The sequence below is a fragment of the Euleptes europaea genome, chromosome 2, assembly GCF_029931775.1.
Source record: "Euleptes europaea isolate rEulEur1 chromosome 2, rEulEur1.hap1, whole genome shotgun sequence".
NCBI lineage: Eukaryota > Metazoa > Chordata > Lepidosauria > Squamata > Sphaerodactylidae > Euleptes > Euleptes europaea.
The window spans coordinates 102,811,742-102,832,265 of record NC_079313.1 but is presented as its reverse complement, the minus strand read 5'-3'; the positions used below and the strand labels follow the sequence as shown (position 1 = coordinate 102,832,265).

General features: G+C 43.3%; 1 protein-coding gene across 1 annotated transcript; it reads left to right on the top strand.

Moving 5' to 3' along the window:
* The first annotated feature begins 10,688 nt into the window (after positions 1-10,688).
* On the top strand, positions 10,689-19,913 carry LOC130473895 (tetraspanin-18-like). Its single transcript, XM_056845525.1, has 7 exons — positions 10,689-10,749; positions 11,864-12,054; positions 12,332-12,406; positions 13,765-13,863; positions 15,354-15,533; positions 18,508-18,591; positions 19,799-19,913. Exons 1-7 carry the CDS (start codon positions 10,689-10,691, stop codon positions 19,844-19,846), a joined length of 738 nt encoding a protein of 245 aa, XP_056701503.1. The 3' UTR covers positions 19,847-19,913.
* The last annotated feature ends 611 nt before the right edge of the window (positions 19,914-20,524 follow it).

Below are 20,524 nucleotides of genomic sequence, written 5' to 3'. Positions count from 1 at the left end.
AGAGAAATGGCTGCGGACAGATTCTCTATTGCAAACTTCTCTATGCTTCTCTATGGAGGAGCCCGTCCCACCACTGAAAGCAATAGGCCATTGCTTTAAATGCATTGATCTCCACATGCATTGATCATGTCCTTCTTTCTGACTTATAATATGCTCCCATTGGCAGCATCAGTGGTGAAGGAGCAGGACTTAGTCTCCTTTTATTTGTCCTCCAGAACTTCAGTAGACTATCCTTGATTACAAGTTCAGTTCTCGGCTTCATCACTTCTCTTGATGCTTTTTCTGTCCAGAGATAACTGTGTAGGCCTTCTGGTTCTCTTGGTGTTACCATCTATATTAAAGTATTTAAAGTGCTAGATGGTGTCTGTTCTGCTCATCTGTGTTTTTATTTGCATATAATGGCCATTTGTGTTCTGAAATGTTTGATTTTGTGCTGATTTCATCATTTCTGTTTTATATTGTATATTTATGGGTTTTATTCACTTTGTTAGCTGTTTTGCATGTGCTTGAAGTACAAAAGGTGGATAAAATCTCCATTTATTCCTCCAGCTTCCCCCTTTTCCTTCAGCATCACCTTTTCCATTGCTTTTTTTGTAAAAACAATTACAAAGGTGCTGATACTCAATAAGATTGCATTGATCCCCCCTCAGGGCTTTCAAGGTTCCAGCACCGATGAGTACTAGCTCCTCCCAAAAACCTGCAGTATTCAACTTAAAATCTTCCTTAAAAGCGCAGCACAAATGTCAAAACTATGAGGCTTTTTGTTATGTGCTGCCTCTTTAAAGCCAGCCCAGCAGGCCTCTGGGCAAGCAGGTTTTGTATGGGAGTAGGAGGAAAACTGGTTCAATTTGCCTGCTGGTAGCCTGTAGGAGTGCTAAGCAAACCGTTCAGAGCAGGCCAGGACAATACTGGACCTAGATGGACAAGAAACAAAAGCTTTAATTAAGTATTGTTATTTTTCCCCCAAGCCAAGTTATCTGCCCTGAAGTTTTCAGTATTAAAAATAAACCATTAAGTTAAGGAAGCTGGGCAGATGTTGTTGCTCCACTATGCCATTTTTTATTACATCCAAGCACATTTCTTACTTTTGTACTGTTAGGGAAATTCTGGAAATAGGGCTGGGAGATAGCTTCTGTTCCTTTCTGTAGGGTTCGTTCCTAGGTGGAGTGAGTGGCTCGGTATCCAGATTCACAGGGAGAGAGAAAGACCCATAACATTGTAACTTTAAAGACTATTTATTATGTCAAACAGTAAACTAGATAGAACGAGAAGAATATATAGCAAATACAAATAAAATAAAATATAATAAGGAATATATTCCATCTTCACACTAGTAAAACACTTGTGATTTTGGCATGGAGCCCTGAATAAAGGCAACAGCCAGGTTATATGCATTTGGCAGTCCATAGAAGAGACAGCAAATGTCACTCAAGAATGTACATTATCCAGGTATTCATTTGTTACGGGGAGTACACATAGGGTTGCCAGGTCCCTCTTCGCCATCAACAGGATATTTTTGGGGCGGAGCCTGAGGAGGGCGGGGTTTGGGGAGGGGAGGGACTTCAATGCCACAGAGTCCAATTGCCAAAGCTGCCATTTTCTCCAGGTGAACTGATCTGTCGACTGGAGATCAGTTGTAATAGCAGGAGATTTCCAGCTAATACCTGGAGGTTGGCAACCCTAAGTATGCATATCACATGAGAATTATGGCCATGCCCCTGCTTAATCTCAGAAGAACGTCATGCCCCTGTCGGGTCTGATACTGGTTCATTCCTAACAGAGAGGAATAGGAGCTGCTTTCCAGCCCCACTCTCAGAATTTCCCCAACACGTGAAACTATTAAAGGAAGAAAGAAGATGAAGACAGAGGGAGAGTAGGAACAAAAAATGTCATGTGATCTTCAATACAGCCTTTTTATGCTGCATATTGATTTCAGTTGAACCACTCCCAAGTACAGTGTGCGTTGGACTACAGTTAATACTATGCATGTTTAATAAGATGAGGGACACATTAAATTCCAAGAAAATGTGCATAGAAACCCTTCTGAATAAATAGACATAAGGCTGTAAGTCAAATTAGGAAACTAGGCCTTTCTGAAACCTATAGAAATTTAAATTGTCAAATAATAGTACTAACTTTCTTTGAAACAAATAAAATTTTGGTATCTAGAATGAAAACATTTATGGTGTGTTTCCCACCATGGTGTGTTTCCCACGCCTAGCCTTCATGCACATACAGAAAAGAAAGAATGGGAGGGCCACACTCAGGGTTACCAACCTCCTGCTATTACAACTGATCTCCAGCCAATAGAGATCAGTTCACCTGGAGAAAATTGCTGCTTTAGCAATTGGACTCTATGGCATTGAATTCCCTCTCCCCGCCGAAACTGTGCCCTCCTCAGGCTCTGCCCCCAAAATCTCCAGGTATTTCCCAACCCAGAGCTTACAACCCTACCTGGGGTGCATGATCTAGCCACACTCCTTTTGCCGCTGGAGACTTAGCTGAAGAAAATAAGAAGGATCAACAAAGGTTTTCCAGAAGGTGTCAGGGTATTCTGAGCAGGTCGGTGCTCTGTATATGTATGCCACAAGGAGACTTCAAGTTTTTAAATTAAAAGCAAATGCAGTAGTTAAAAAAACAACTAATAATAACACCCCCTCCTCAGAGGTCCCCAAAACAAGTTTGCCACACATGAATTCGATAGTTTGCAGGGTGAGGGGAGGGAACGGCTTGGAGAAAAATTTGAAGCAGAGACATGACGACCAAGGAAAAGTGCTCTGTCCCTCCCCTTGCCGATTTTCTGCTCTAAATTCACCAACTTTTAGAGTGGCTTTTCATTCTATAAAAAACTGTGTCAGGACTCAATTTCATGTTATTCAATTAATCTTCCAACAACCAACTTAAAAAAGGTAAAGGTCCCCTGTGCAAGCATCGGGTTATTCTTGACCCATGGGGCGATGTCACATCCCGATATTTCCTAGGCAGACTTTGTTTACGGGGTGGTTTGCCAGTGCCTTCCCTAGTCATCTCCCCTTTACACCCAGCAAGCTGGGTACAACCAACTTAGATCAACATTATGATGATGAAAGACTTGAGAAGTACAACCACAATAAGTCCTAGCTAACAACTGTGACATTGCTGGAGAAAAAATGTGTTATGGCTTATGGTGTAGAGACATGTGAGATCCCTGAATGATACAGCATGATTTGCCCTATTTTTTAAAAATCCCAGCAGTGCCGCATGGGACTGTTTTTATTAACAAAAAGTTGGAGAGAAAAAGTCCAAGTCGCTGTTTTCCCAAAGAAGCAATGCAAAGAACACAGAATGAATAAATGCCTGAGTTACTCCAGTGCCATGCCATAGCTGGAAGGAATGTGGGTCTTGTAAAAGGAATGTGGGTCTTGATACTCAATGGCTAATAATCCAGAATGGCTTTTCTTTCATCTGACTGGTATTGTTTTGAAGGAAATACCTCTGCATTTAATATTAACAAGGGTTTCCCTTGGGAGCAATGCAGAGCACTCAGCAAGAACATTTGCTACTTAGGATACAAGCCATGAAAAGCCAAGCACGCTCCTCAGCAATAATTCATTTCCAAGTTCACCTTTTGTCCAGGTACATCCAGATCATTTTCCTAGGCCTTGTTAGCTGCATCAACAGGAGACTATTTAATTATCCCTCCCAACAATGCTAATGGTGTGATCCTGGCTCCCTTACTCTGCTGCCCAACGTATATTTTCCTCTACAAGGGTGGATCGTGTTCCTTATGTATTATTAGCTTCTGTTCAAGTGGTAGGTCCTAAGGTTGAACTTCATTGCAAGGGCCCTCCCCTCCTTGTTGGGAGACTTATCCAGCATTGATTGTTAAGGGGATAAAACAGCCTAGCCCTAGGAACCTTGCGGTGGTAAGTAATATTCAGGGCTGATCAGTAGTGGATTTGTGTTTATGTATGCCTATTTGTGTGTGTGTGAAGTGCCGTCAAGTCGCAGCTAACTCATGGAACCCCATAGGGTTTTCAGGGCAAGAGACTTACAGAGGTGGTTTGCCATTGTCTTTCTCTGCATAGAGACCCTGGTATTCCTTGGTGGTCTTCCATCCAATTACTAGCCAACCCGGCTTAGTTTCTGAGATCTGATGAGATCAGGCTAACCTGGGCCATCCATCTATTTAGCACTAGTTTATATTTTACATATAATTTTAGCCTTAAAGGATTGCTAGCAGCATGGTGTAGTGGTTAAGAGCAGTAGATTCTAATCTGGAGAACCAGGTTGGTTTCCTCACTCTTGCACATGAAACCTGCTGGGTGACCTTGGGCCAGTCACAATTGTCTCCACTCAGCCCCATCTACCTCCCAAGGTGTCTGTTGTGGGGAGAAGAAGGGAAAGGGATTGTAAGGCAGTTTAAAGTTTGAGAAAATTGGGGTATAAAAATCAACTCTTCTTTTTCTTTTTCTCCTTCTCCTGGATAAAAATCAGAATAAAGAAATCTCCTAAGCTGTGATTATTTCCCATTAATTTTGTTGTGACTTGTACAAGAGAAGTTTAAATTGTATAATATCTGTGTTATTAATCCTAAGAGGGCAGATAAAGTGAATAGTTGCCAGTAGGCAATGAAATGGACAGGATGAAACTAATTGGTACACCGTTCTGTGAAAGTGCCTGCCTCTAATGATCCAGAACTAAATTGATCATGAAGGCTGTATCTAGCAACAGTGTCAGTTTATGATGGGTAAATGGAATCTCCATGGTCTGATGCAGTATGCCACTGAATACTAGTTCCCAGGGGACAACTCAAGAGGAGGGCTACTGCCCAAACCAAACACTTGACAACACTTGGCACCTACTTTGAGGGTCCCAGGTTCAGTCCCTGGCATTTGCAGTTAAAGGATCTCTGGTAACAGGTGCTTGGAAAGATATTTCTCTGCTTGAGACTGGAGAGAGACTGCCATTCAGGTTGCAATACATTCAGGATAGGTCAGCGTATAAAGCCACTGTATATATTCATATGTATAAAGCCTTATGTAAGGTCTGTTTGTGAACATCTTAGTGGAATGTGGTTGTCCAATCCGGGAAACAGCAGACTGCACTTTGGTCAGATCCAATGGTTTGCTTATAATTGTTCATTATTTTATTGTATTTGTAATGTTTCATTGTATTACAATTTTATTATGTTGTGAACCACTTTGAGGACATTATCCAATAGCAGGATATGTATTTTAAAACAAGATCCTAGAAGTATGAGTCAGTGCTGATCCTTGTCAACATTAATGCAACTACTATTGAGCTAATGCAGTCACCACCACTTTAGATAGTATACATATTTGAAACTAGCCCTGGGAGGAGGAACCTAGCTGCTTATATAGCAGTGCCATCCTACTAAGCACCCTTCTAAACCAATTGACTCCAATGGACTTAGAAGGATATAATTCTGCTTAGGATGGCACTGTTAATCAAAGCGGAACCAATAAGGCTTTCATGAGGGGGTTTCAGTCTGCCCAGAACTACTGGGGAGGTAATGGATTGATGAAACCTGGTCCATTAGGACTTGAGAACCAGGGGCTGCTGACAGATGCAGAGGCAAAGATGCAAGCTAGTGTTAACTCTGCTGGTGGGGGAGAGGGTACACGAAAGGGCAATAGAGGATGGATACATCAGAAGAAGAGGAGCACAGGTGAGAATGTGATATTAGACCCAGGGGAGCAAGGAATGACGGGCAGAATGAAGAAACAATGCAATTTTACATAGTGCTGAATGCTGTCTTGGGGCATATATATAATCAGATGAAAGTTTGGGATATTAAGATACAGTCTATGTCACTATCTCTCTAATGCGCATGTATTTTGCATCAAATATTTACATAATATATCATATAGTTTGGTACAGAGAGTTTTAATATATAGGAAAAGCTTCCTTCTGAAATGCAACCATGACATTTTAAGCATCAACATTAGTTTTAGGTTGAAAGGATTAACAGCTCAGTCTCAGGGCTTTGTTGCAGATTGCCAGCAGACTCAGCCACATGCTACTCTGAGTATAGTTACATGCATACTAACTTTATATATTTGAAAGCCTCATATGGATTAAAAAATGAGCGATAAATTGGAAAATCCCCAGTTCAAATCTGAGGCCAGGCTTTAACTCACTGAATAGCTTTAGACAAGTCACTTTCTGTCAGTCTCACACTTCCCTTTCCTATCAGCAATTTGGGAATAAAAATGTTTGCCTACATGACAGCAGGGTGGGCTTAGCCATGGGGCATCCAGGGCAGCTGCACCTGGCCCCCGCATTGTAGCCGGCTGACCCAGCCACTGTCTTGAAGCTGCCCCTGGCTTCAGGGCAGCACAGATATAGCACAGTCGGTGCTCCCCTCCCCCACTGTAGAGCTGGTTGCCGCCCTGCCTGAGTGAAGCCACCACCTGTGACTGTAGGGCAGTGGGGGGAACCTTTAAAACAGCCTAGTCTCAGCTGGCATAGAAGCCTGGCCACGCATGTGCAAGGGTGGCTCTGGTCATTGGGTGGTGTGTGGGTGGCAGCAGCTTTGAGTGAAGAAGGTTTAAACTGGCAGCCTCTTTCTCCTCACAGTATCTCACGTCCTGCTCGTTTCTCTCTAGGGTGGCCACGACAGCTAACAAGTCCTTCCCTCTCCACCTTACCCACCCTACTGGCGTGTACATCCTTCTGATTTTCCACCTATGGGGCTCTCACGGTGGTGGCAGAAAGTGCCGTCAAGTCACAGCTGACTTATAGCGACCCTGTAGGGTTTTAAAGGCAAGAGAACGTTCGGAGGTGGTTTGCCATTGCCTGCCTCTGCATGGGCTGAGAGAACTGTGACTGGCCCAAGGTCACCCAGCAGGTTTCATGTGGAGGAGTGGGGAATCAAACCCAGATCTCCAAATTAGAGTCCACTGCTCTTAACCACTACACCACACTGGCTCTCTTGGGGATCTCCTGCTGTGGACCTTTTTGCAACAAGCTCAAACATGAAGTACCCTTCGTTTTGTTCCCTAGAAGGGAGCAACCTCCTTTCAGTTGCAGATACAGTCCAAACTCCAGGGCAAGGGCCCTTTATTATGCTTTCTTGCCAATTCTTTCAATAGCCAAAGTCTTCTGCAAGATCCAATTGGGTCGTATACATTGTATCCTTATTGGACCATTCTGGCCACACCAGGTTTGGTTTTCAATTCTTACGAAAATTTCCAAAAGCTGCTTCATACATCTCCGTGCAACCACAGAACACCCACACATGGGTCCAGTACTGCACCACAACATTCCCAAAGTGCATCTTACAGCATAGCTGATAACACCGAGCCCATAATATGTTCAGCCCCAGTGACCAACGTCCTGGTCTACTGGCTGCTCATATATGGCCAAATGGAAGTGATTCTCTCTTTGGGTTTTAGACCATGGTCATTCTCTGTCCTCATGTCCTCTCCCCTTGATACTTGATTATGTTCTCTCCCTGAGTTTTGGGGGGCTTGGAAGCTTCCTCTCTGAAAGTCCACCTAGAGGCTATTTCAGCATCACATTACCTGATAGGAAAATACTGCCCTTCTCTCTATCTCACATTTAAAATTTGTTTCCCCTCAAACTACTCCAGTTCCCCCCACTGGATTATCTAACGAATGTTGTCTAAGTTAATGGAAACCCTTTTAAGCCTATTGCTACCTGCCGATTGCTGTTATTATCAATGGAAATCATTTTTCTGGTGGCAATTACTTTATCAAATTTGCCAGGCAGATGGAAACAGACAACCTATGCATGCTGATGCAGTCATCCCCCCTCCTCGCCAAGTCAGGCTGCTGCTACTCAAACCCAGAATACAGCAAGGGAAGGGACAAAGGGACTCAGCACCCTCCACTGGCAAGAGGAGCTTTAGTGTGAATATATCGCTTGAGAGCTCCACAAATTCAAGTTTGAGTCCCCACATGCAACCATACACTCTTTTGCCAGGCACACATTCAGGGAAAGAAAGATGACCCTCCTGCCTCAGTCCTGATGCACTTCTGTAGCTCACTGAGCAGATTATCCCACAACAGAATTTCCAAGAACTCTCCTGCACAAGGGTTCAGGTTTGGGGTGAGGAGCCCTAGGCAATGGGAATGCAGATACTGGGGGAGCCTACCAGGAAATCAACTGCACATTCAGAAAGCATTCTTGCTAACTCCCCAATAGCTCACTGGGGAAAGGCAACCATCAGGTTTCAATCAGGTGACATGGGTTTGGATCCCACTCAGGTGGAAGCTGGTGGGAAGGCAAAGCTCCCCCGTTGGGCAGCAGCTGGCCAAGCAGCAGCCCTGGAGTCATTCACTTGCTCATCTGGAAGTATGGGCTACGAATCACAGGAGCCAAATGGCCACTTGCCCTTTAGTTCATCCCTAAGGGCTCCCAGCTCTGGCAACACCCACACTTTAGGGGTACCTGAACGGATTAAAAAAAAGCCCTCAGCAAGATGGTGTGGCTGGCAAAGGTGTTCCACTCTTTCCCTCTCTGTGTTACTGCTTCATACAGACAAATTATTGTAGAAAATCCAATTAAAAGTTGCCCTTCTACAAGAAGAATGGGATTCTTCTCCTTGCTTAGTTTTGATTTGCACTATAGGCAGTGTGCCCAACTCAGGTACTCCCATGGAGTGCACTCAATTTTTTTTTTCATCCCCTTAAATACTCCAGAAGAAGAGTTGGTTTTTATATGCTAACTTTCTCTACCACTTAAAGGAGACTCAAACCAGCTTACAATCACCTTCTCCTCCCTACAACAGACACCCTGTGAGGTAGGTGGGGCTGAGAGAGCTCTAACAGAGCTGTAACTTGCCCAAAGTCACCCAGCTGGCTTTGTGTGTAGGGGTGGGGAAACAAATCCAGTTTGCCTCTGCCGCTCATGTGGAGGAGTGGGGAATCAAACCCGGTTCTCCAGATCAGAGTCCACCACTAAGCACTGCTCTTAACCACTACACCACGCTGGCTCTCTAGAAAAGATACTGTTTCCCTGTACTCAGCTGTACTAAACTATGCTGTATTACAACAGTCTTAGACAAGTCTGCTCAGAAGTAAATTCTATTATGGCCACGGGGGCTTACTACCATAGGTTTGCAGCCATAAGATATGGAAGAAGTTTATCATGTGAATATAAGTCTATTTACTAGCATTCTTGGGACCTGTGAGTGACGGTTGCCAGCAGATTGTAAAACAAGCTCCTGTTTCAAGACTATACAAAGTTTGCCAACTGCTTGCCTCCTCTGACCTTGATGTGAAAGGGTAAGAAAGAAAATACTTTGCTATCTGAGATGCCCGCCGGTAACTCCAAACCGAGCTTTACTACCCGTATTAAAAAAATGGCAGAAAAGCTAGGAATTGTGTTCCTTCTTTCTAAAGCTCTAACTGTAGGCTTATCCATAAAAGATTAGTAGTATAATCTGTTTCCAATCAATTTTGACTGGGCATGAAGTGATATTAAAACTGAATGTGTGCATTGTTGACTTATAAAATATGCAAAAATAATTAAATTTTATAATTGTTGATCTGAAACTAACAGTGCAATCCACAAGATTTTACCTATCTAACTTGAAGAATTATGGCTTATCTGTAAGTAAAAAAAAATTTCTGGGTGAGAAATAAATATGTATAAAAATGTGTAAAACAGATTTGTTGTGAAAATGTACCATTACCACATGGGAGTTGCAGCCCATTCTGTTGACTTGATAATGTCCTGAACAGGGGTGATCACAGCGGTTTTGGGGCCCTGGGCAAAAGTACAGGAGGGGAACCTAGAATCACTACCACCACCCCTCATTGGAACCCCCTGCCAGCCCCTTGCTGGGGCCAAACAACGAGCAGCCATCGCCCTGTGTAAAGCAGATGGGAGCTGTTGATGGAAGCTGGCAGCCCAAGCCTCAGACAGAGCAGGCACGAGAGGCTGCTGCTGCTGAGCTGGCTGCCCAAGCCCTGAGTGGGATGGGCATGAATGACTGTCGCTGTGAGCAGCTGGCCTGAGCAACAGATGGTATGAGTGAGTGGCAGCAGTGGGAGCCTGTTTTTGTTGTTCTTTTACCTCGACCATAAGGTCGGCAGAGCCATGGGCAGTCAGGGACCCCTAGCACGGGGCCCAGGGCGTCTGAACACATGAAGCTGCCTTATACTGAATCAGACTCTTGGTCCTCAAAGTTAGTATTGTCTACTCAGACCGGCAGTGACTCTCCAGGGTCTCAGGTAGAGAGGTCTTTCACATCACCTACTTGCCTAGTCCCTTTAACTAGAGATGCCGGGGATTGAACCTGGGATCTTCTGCATGCCAAGCAGATGATCTACCACTGAGCCACGGCCCCTCCCCATTACCCATTGACTGCCCCTGCTCCTGAGCCATGGCTTTGTGAATAGAGGTCATGCAGTGTGCGGTTTCAATAAAGGCCATGATAAGTATGGCACAAAAAGCCTCAAGCTCCAAGCATGTTACTGACCTTGAAAACGTGGTCCAAAGCATGGGCTTCGAGGCATTTATAAGTTAAGACCTGCTAAATTTGTTCTTCCCAGTAGCAATGCCAGGGCTTTTCTTCAGTCCCTGCAGGTCCAAGAAGACCAGTATGGAAGGTCAAGTGAGGGAGGGCAAGGAAAGAACATTCTGCTGATTTTTTTCTCCTTCCTCTTCAGGGCCCGTTGGCCATTTCTGCTCCCCAGACTAAAACTGGCTTCATGATGGGAGTCCTAGACCTTATGAAATACTTGATGTTTGTGTTCAATGTGCTGGTGTTTGTGAGTATCTGGATGTTCATTGCAGCACTCAAGTAGATTGTCCTCGTGCCCAGCTTGATGGAATGAAGTGTATTAATATAATCTTAAGAGGGGGTTGGGGAGAACCTGTCAGATCCACTTTGTCTGTCCGTGTTCTCGCCATTCGCTATTCCCCTGGGAACATGACCGGTAAGTGAAGCAGATTTAAAAGGGAACTTCTAGACTTAAGGTCCTTACCCAGAAATTCAACGCTATGCCTGATCACCAGATCAAATTTCAGAAATAAACAATGTTCTGGATCTGGATATTTTCCATTATGTCTTTTTTTAAAAAAAAATAACAAACATAATCTAATATAAGCAATCCTAGAATGAGCCCTACTGTTGACATAAACATGTTAGTCTTTTTTTCTGAACTAGTCATATGTACTTAACCCACTGTGAGCTTGTCCTGAATTATCCTTTTGGTAGCAGCCTTAGAAGACCTATAAAGCAACTTGCTATACTCTTGGCTGGGATATCTGTGTACTAGCTGGCCATGCAGATTCTGCTATTTACACTGGTACTTCAATCACTCCCATGTGCAGTATGGATGAGCAAGGGGAAGAACAAGCTAAATCCACATGTGGACTGTGAGAGTGACTCATGTATATGGACTGTACATACAATCTCTTCGTAACAGTACCTCGTTCTAAATCCACTGAAATCAATAGGTTCAGGTTTGCACTGTAACTATCTCTTCAGAGCAAACCATGTCTTGCACTGATTTTAAGAGTTATTTATTACATTTGCCATGGATGATCAGTCTTAAAGGGTATCCCTTATTTTAAAGGAGACTTGTGAATTTCAGCTTGCTTTTTTGCTACCTAGTCATTTTTTTAACGTGGTCTTAATACCAAAACCAGAATAATTTTAAATAGTATGAACTTAAATGTGTTGTTGATATGCATACATAGACAGTATTTCCTTTATGTCTTCTGGGGAAAGTGTCGACCACCTTTCAGGGCTGTATCAGTGGTTTTCATGGGTACTAGCAGATGTATTACATGCAAGGTCTGTGTTAGCCAATCACTAAAAGCGAATGTTGTGCCTGTTAATTAACCATTTTCTTACCCCGCATTGTGCATGTTTTTCAGGGAGGGGGCATCTGCCTCCTAAGTGTGGGCATCTGGGCAGCTGCTGACCCTAATGGATTTCAGAGCATTATCGTTTCCAGTCCACTTCTGAGCATAGGAGCTTACCTTATTATCTTTGTGGGTGTGGCACTTACATTCCTGGGTTTCTTGGGCTGCTTTGGAGCCATCAAAGAAAACAGGTCCACATTGCTGCTTGTAAGTGGAGTGCAGGTGTGCTGGAAATGAAGTATACCATAGACTGGGAAATATTACTATGGGTATAGCAAGCACAGTTTCTACGGTGTGAAATACTGGGAGCCATGGGTGCATTAGCAGATGCATGAGTTATGGATTAATGCTTAACATCCTCAAAATTAATGATAGGAGAATGCAACCTTTGAGTTGGCGGTTGGGTTGATGCTTGCAGTTCCAGTAGGAAGGCCAGGCTGTGACTTGTCTTATTCTTGTCCTGCTTCTTTTTCTCATCCCACAGTTCTTCGTGTTGGTGCTTCTGGTGTTCTCTGTGGAGATTGTGGCTGCTGCACTCATTCTTGTCAATAGGAAGCAGGTAACAGGTCAACCTGGGCTCAGTGGTTGGGGGATGGGCATGAGACGTACCAACCTTCTTCATCCCCGAATCTCCCCATGTTTGTTTCTTCCTCCTGTTCCTGAAACTTCTGCAACCCTTAACACTGAGTCCTTTGTGTCTCAGACATTCCTGATGGGAAAGTTTAAACAAAATAAATAGGCCATGCATGGACACTCTTCAAGCTATGCCAGGATAACTGCCTTAACTCAGAATCTCTTCTCAAAGGGGCTGGGCCAGAATTCAGGGTTAGCTTAAGTAGCCAGGGCATTCAGTAAAGCAAACAGTGATTGGTTTGGAAACGATGAGGAAATCAGGGACAATGCAGTTTAGCAGAGCATGCTCCTCAAGACCATTGACAGAGCAATCTACCTCTATGTAGAGTTCAATGCATTGATTTCAAAGGTCTTAGGTGATGTAGCTGTACATTGAATCAGGCTGTGAGTCTACCTTTGTTTTTCCTGATTAAAGGTTGTGTACCTCCTTGCAGGTTGCTAAACGATGGTCCTTCTAGAATTGATAAATTTGAGAGTTAGGAGATTTTGGAGTAAAGCTCCTAAACGTCTGTAAACTATCATTGCAGTGTCCCAGAAATCCTCCGAAGGTGACTTGGCTTCTCAGTGAGTCCTCATTTGTGCTACGAAAAACATTCTGTGTGATAATACCACTGCTATAGGAAATAAATATATTAAGTCTATTGAATGTCCTGTATTAGGTTTACTGCCTCCTTTTCTTGGTACAGCCTGCTGGGTTCCTCAAAATGCCACTCCTAGAGGGTTGGTGGGGTTCTCAAGAACAGCATGAAGTGCCTGAAAAGGGTCTGCTGGAGGAGGGGTAATTGGTAGAAATCCAGCAGAAGCAGAAGTGCGCCTTGCATAAGTGGAAGGGCCTTGGGATCTAACCCCATTTGTCCATAGTTTGTTTGTGACTAGGCTTCATTAGAATATAGTGGTTGTCATGGATGACTGAAATGTGGACATGGTCTGAAATCAATAGAATCGATCTTCTAGAGTGGAATAGAAAAGAATGCCTTGTTGTGATCTGGTTCTATGGATAGAAGGCAGTCTCAAGAGATGGCTGTCGTAGAATTGCCCACTCTTGGGTGTTGCACTTTTGATAATTAGATGGCATGGAGAGATTCAGCAGATATGACCTCTCCTGTCAGAGCCATCAGGAATGAGAGAGACTGCAGTTGCTAAATGTCTACTTTCTATGCAGTTATTAAATGCACTGGTGTAGCTTTCAAAACTTGACTTGGGCAATGCTAGCTACATCCAACATCTCCCTTTGAAACATTACCCTTATTACCAGGATAGAAAAATTCTCTGCTCTTTCTTCAGATGAAAGCTGAATTCTTCCTATCTGATCTGCAGAGGAATTACCAAGGGGACAATGCCTCTGATGTGTTCTCCACATCTTGGAACACCATCATGATTGCGGTACGTTCTTCAAAAGGTTGTTATATTCAGATCATGGTAGAACTGGTGAACTGACTACAGGTGTATTTAGGGTTGCTAACTCTGGGTTGGGAATTTTTTGGAGATTTGGGGGTGGAGCCCAGGGAGGGGAGGGACCTCAGCAGGGTATAATGCCATGGAGTCCACCCTCCAAAGTAGCCATTTACTCCAGGGTTACAGATCTCTGCAGTCTGGAGATCAGGTCTCTAGGCCCCAACTAGGGGCTGGTAAGGTAACCCTATTAAGATTCCCATTCACCTAGGGTTGCCAGGTCCCTCTTCGCCACCGGTGGGAGATTTTTGGGGTGGAGCCAGAGGAGGGTGGGGTTTAAGGAGGGGAGGAACTTCAATGCCATAGAGTTCAATTGCCAAAGCGGCCATTTTTCTCCAGGTGATCTGATCTCTATCGGCTGGAGATCAGTTGAATTAGCAGGAGATCTCCTGCTACTTCCGGGCAGTTGGCAACCCTACATTCACCTCTTTTGCTCAATAAATGAGCAATTGCTATTAATTTGTTGTACAGGGTCCCAACATCTCCCTGAGGGAGGAATGTGCTCCAGGGGCAACATGTGTTGTTCTCTGCAGTACAAAAAGCACAAGTCATCTTTTGCAGGATTATAGAACAAAGGATGGAAACTGGAATGCTGACAAAGTTTCTGTTTTGTTGTTTGCTAGAGCCTGTTAAAGGACTATCACGGGGTAGGGAACCCCTGGTCACATGTGCCAAATAATGGCATGCTAGAGCATTTTGGTCAGCACACAGGGCCAATTCTGCACCTGAGGTACTGAGGCATGGTTGACAGAAATTCTAAGTCTCAGCTTGATCTTGGTCTGGCTGAGTACAACCTTTGCTCCCCTACCCCCCACGCACAAAGACACACATTCATTTGCTGGCACACCAACATCTTCACAGGTGGATGTTGTGGGTTTGGGGGGGTGGGTGCTGGTAGCACTTGGGCCAAAAAAATTTCCTACCCCTGAACCATCAGTTTTACTGTTAGTGTTCTGCCTCTTCTCTTGTACTGTAGTGAATACAGAAACTCAGCAGCTTTTTAAAAATCCTAAGATATTATTACTGAGACAGAAGCTGGAACATAGGATTGCCAAGTCTCTCTTAGAAATTAAAAAGCATTGAAGGACCCAGAAAAAAATAGCACTTGTTGCCCATGTATGGTTAAGAAATGGATATACCATGCATTTACTTGTAGAAAGATGGCAGTGTTTCACAAACTATTCAAAATGAGAATATAATAATAATATGCAACAACAGATTGTAACGTATGCCATCATCTGCCAACACCCTATGATGATTCTGTGGCTGATTCAGTTTGTATACACTATATATTTCATGTTTGTTTACATTAATTCTTTTTATTCTTTATAAAGAAACCCAGCCCCAGTTCCTTCACGTGGTTGAGTGAGAACTTGAGTTCTGAGGCCCAGTTTCTGATTATATTATTGTTTCTGTTTTAGTTTTCATGTTGTGGCATTTCAGGGCCTGATGATTTTGGGAACTGCTCCCATTTCCAGGAGCAACAGCCAGACGAGTTGTGGCCTCGGGCCTGCTGCACTCGGGACAGGCCCCTCCACACGGGTCACCTTTTAGACTGGAACCGCTGCAGGGAACGAGATCCCGCGTATCTCAATAGCCAGGTAAGCATGGAAGTCAAGCTATTTGCTACAAACCTCTTCATGTCCCCAACCCACGTATCATAGTAAAGCCAGGGCCGCTAAAAGGTGGGGGACTGGGGAGACAAAGTTCGGGGGGTCCAAGTCAGCTGGAGGGCCCCTGAAGCCAGCGCCATGAGGCACCCAGCCAAATGCCTTTCCGTTTATTTTAATGCAGTTGTGTCTGCAGTCACTAGGGGCACAGGGAAGTCTGAGCACAGTGAAAGACCCTCTTGACTCTTGGCTTAGGCTTGCATTTCTGCAAGACTGAATCAAACTCGCTTAACAGTTCATGCTAAACCATAAACCAAGCCAGCACTGGAGTAAAACAAGCAAGCAGGGCTATCCTATTTTGGCAACAGAACGTACTTAATAGTAGTATAGTAGCAAACCTTTGTTAATATTATGAACAGAAGGGGGGAGTCAATATTTTCCCATGCTCTAACGAGGTATTAAAAGGATGCTTCCCCCCTCCTCTACCCTTTACATGCATAATAATTTAATATTAATCTGTTTTAATGGTTATACATGTGAAACAGAAGTTAGAACTCCCAGTTCAGGCAATGGGTTGTTATCATTATTGTGTTAGTGGAAGATCTAATAGCCTTTTGTAAAGGCTACTTTGCTATATGACAAATGATGTAATCTTTTTACTGTCATTAAAATTAGATTTATACCAAATGTCATACCCAGTCTTTCTCTCCAGTGGGGACCCAAAGTGGCATTATTCTCCTGTACTCCATTTTATCCTCACAACAACCCTGTGAGGTAGGTGTGGCCGAGAGTGTGCCACCCAGCAACCTTCCATGGCAGATTGGGGATCTGAGTATTAGAAGACACATGACAGGTTATTTAAAAGCTCTCTTATTACATGTTGCCTATCATGAAGATAACCTAGTTCAGGGTGTTCCAATTCCCTTCATTTTTTACTTCAACTTCCATCATTCTGGGGTTAATAGCCAGTTTTCAAACATGTAGCATTATTTTCTGATGAGTTGTGTCTGCCACAAACAGAGACCCTTAGCTTCTATTGCAAATAGCACTTTGGGGAGGGGTTGGTTCGACTCACCTGGGCTAGCATATTTTCACGCTTTTCAGTTTTGACCCTGGAACTCCCACAATAATCCTGAAGCTGGCGGCCTATTTTGAGCCTCCTAGCTTTATTCTCTGATGAGTTATCCTTGCCACAAACAGACAAATGGACCGACAGGCTGATTCTTTTATTACTATAGATCCACGGTGACAGCAAACCAGTGATTTGTTTTACTATGATATTTGGTTTGGATCAGGGTCATTTGGGAGGGCCCAGGTGGAATCTTTGTCTGGGGGCCCAGGGTGGCTCTCAGCAGCCCTGAGTGAAGCTGGGTTCTAGCTTTCATTTGAAGAAAGATCATAGAAAAAGGCCCCTCACGAGCTTCTCTCTTTATGAAAGTTTGTCCTTCAGCTGATGTGTAACTTTGAGATAGAGAATTTTAAGTCTTTTCTGTGAGAGACCCCTTATAAGTAACCTCTTTAAAGACACCTTTCTGTAGTGTTCTGAGGTGAGATGTTTCACAGTGGGTCGCTGTGTTAGTCTGTCTGCAGTAGTAGAAAAGAGCAAGAGTCCAGTAGCACCTTAAAGACTAACAAAAATACTGCCAGAAAATATTTTTGTTAGTCTTTAAGGTGCTACTGGACTCTTGCTCTTTTCTACTACTAAGGTGAGATGTGTTATGCTGCCTTCTTGCTTTCCTTAGAGCTCCCTACTTATTTTTGCTGCCACCAAAGGCATTAGAATTTTTATTTGGACCCAAAGAGCAGGATGACTTTGTTGTCTATGACAGAATAGCAGGATGGTCAGCACGTGGCAGCGGCTGTGAGGTAAAAGGGGATCCTTTACTCTAAATAAAACAGTTGTTCTTTTAAATATAAAGTTTATTTATAAGCATAACAGATTCTCTATGGTTAATAAGCTTCATGGTTTCAGACAGGTACATAAGCATAATGGTTTCAGGTAGGTGTACAGTTCTTCTCGTTTCTCTAAAGTTCTTTAAATAGACCTAGCCACACAGGCTTATTTTCCTCCAAATATTGTCAAAGGCTTTCACGGTCAGAGTTCATTGGTTCTTGTAGGTTATCCAGGCTGTGCGACCGTGGTCTTGGCATTTTCTTTCCTGACGTTTTGCCAGCAGCTGTGGCCGGCATCTTCAGAGGAGTAACACGGAAGGACAGTGTCTCTCAGTGTCAAGTGTGTAGGAAGAGTAATATATAGTCAGAAAGGGGTTGGGTTTGAGCTCAACTTGCAACTTCCTCACTTGCCACTTAGGCTCATAACCAGCACACAGAACACAGATTTTTCTCACATTCTAGAGCACCTCACTCAACTTCACTTCCCCTCTCTCTCCCCCCCACTCTCCCACAAAGCCTATCAGAACAAATCAGTCGGCTCCACCCCCTAGGTACAGTACCATCCAATCATAACACCCTTCAGTCATCATCCACCCCCCCCTTTCTTGCTCTACAGGCCTGCACAGCAACATACGTATAAAACTCTGCTTTAAAACCTAGAAATAAAACACACACAGGAAATGTTTACATAGTGATAACATCACAGAGAATTTTGATCATTCTGATGAATTTTGCAGTACAGCATATGACTGACACAGCCATCATAAATAGAAAAGGGCTGGCTGAGTAGGGCTTTGCATATACAGTGGTATATGCATTCACCTCTACATTGTAGCTGTACATAGGTGTATGATAAATTATTTATGGACATCCTTTTGCTAGCATGGTGGGTATTTCTGGTCTGCTACCTTAGAGGATGGTACAGATGAAAACTAAAAGCAATAACCTGAAAAAGGTCTCGTACTGAGGTGTTGGTCACTTCAAGGCATACAAATACCTTAGCATTGCAATTTTGATGGGGCTGCTGTTATCATCACAACTGTAGCTATAAGAATTTCCTTTTTTCTTGCAGGGCTGCTTCTCAACAATTGCTTGGATGTTGCAGAAATATATCTCGATTCCTGGGGCCTGTGGTTTGGGAGTGCTAGTTATTGAGGTATTGATAATCACAAAGGAACAACAGGCCACAAAGCCAAAAACACAGATGTTGAAATACACCACTGCACAGAGATAGGGTCAACTACATAACAATAATATAAAATGTACATATTCAAATAATAATTTTATAGATAGGTGTTAACAGGAATATGGTAATTTTCCGCTTTCTAGAACAATCTTCCTCCAATGATATTTGTGATAGTACTAGGAGAACTTTTACATCTCTGCATCTGAAACTACAACAAATTTAATTTAGCATATTCCACTTTATTGCATTTGATCGGTGTTGAGGCTTCTTTGGTTTATTGTTTAGAGCTGTTTCCTGGTTTCAGGTGGGATATGCTAATTAAAATTAGTTGTTATTTAATATGATTTTAAAATGTCATTTGATATGTAGAAATGTGTAAGTTCTTCTGTTATTGTCACAAAAATCATCTGCAGAAGATGGCTCTCCTAAATTATACTGCATACCGGTACTTGGGTTCAGTCAACAGGGCTGGTACATTTGGTTGAACCTTTTGTGCTGCCATGGTTTTATCCTGCTGTGTTGTGCTAGCATGTAGGGGTCGCTTCTCCATGACATATTATTAGAACTACATGGCCAGTTAATCGGATATTGGTAGGAACCCTTCTCGCTTACTACATTATGTATGTTTCTACCAACTGCTCCAGATGAACACACATGGATTTTCCCAGACTGTACTTTGTATACTAGTATGCTAAAATTATTGCACAATGAGGACTTACCATCTCGGTATCCTCTCTGGAACTTGATTTAAGCATGGCACTGGTTAGGCAAAATAACTCTTGTGAGATTTCTGCATGGGCCTATTGTCTTGTTTCAATTATTTTGCATCCTGGGCAAAGCAGCTATGCATGCTTAGGTCCAGTGTTACAAAGTGATTAGAGTGTCAGACTAGTACTTGGGAGACCCATGTTCAAATGCCCACTGAGCTCTCTGAGTGACTTTTGGCCAGACATTCTTGTTCAGCTAAACCTATCACGCATGGTTAATGCAAGAATAAAAATGGGAAAGGAAATACAGTAAAGTCCCAAATAGCACCGCCACCCCCCTCCCCAGCCTTGGTGCTTAGGCTAAACAAGCTCCGGAGGTAGGACTGGTGGGGGAGGGATGGAGAACTGCCGGCAATGCGTATGAAGAAGAAGTTGGATCTAACTTGTCTCACTCTCTACTTTTCTTTCAGATGTTTGCCATGCTCTTTGCTTTTTGCCTCTACCGCTACTATGACTGAATCAGCTTGCTCAGCCTGGAAAAATGAGAATGGATAATTTCAGAAATGGATACACGCTGAATATTCCTCAGTGTTCAACTAATGACAATAGCTCACACACACCCCCCACACACACAAGTGAAGTTAGCTGGGGCAGAGTAACAACTGCCTGAAGGAGGGGGGGAGAGAATCAGATGCACAATTCAGCCACTGTTAGCACATTTTTAGTAGCTTCTTGCCCTGCTTTAGATAAAGTCTAATGGCTCTGATTTTATGCACCATATCAAATCATTACATTTGGCCCCTTTTCCAGCTCCTGCACAGTCCACACCTAGTAAGTGTCTGTCTCAGGAAGAAACAGAACCCACTGTAATAGTCAAATTATCATGGGTCAGTTTGGTTGACCCACATGCTTTTCACACTTGGGATCTGTCATTGGTGACCATTAAACACTTAAAAGAACAGCCCAATCCTAAGTAGAGTTATATCCTCCTAAATTTGTTGAAGTCACTGAGCTTAGGTGGGTATAGCTCTGTTTAAGATGGTGCTATAACAATAAGCTAACCAGGTTTCATGTTTGTGCTTCATCCGGAGGAGCTGCCTTCCTTCTACCATACATTAATGCCCAGGCAGACCGATAGACATGCTTAATGCAATAAGGAGTTAATAATACGAGAGATCTTCACCCCTTTCTATTTA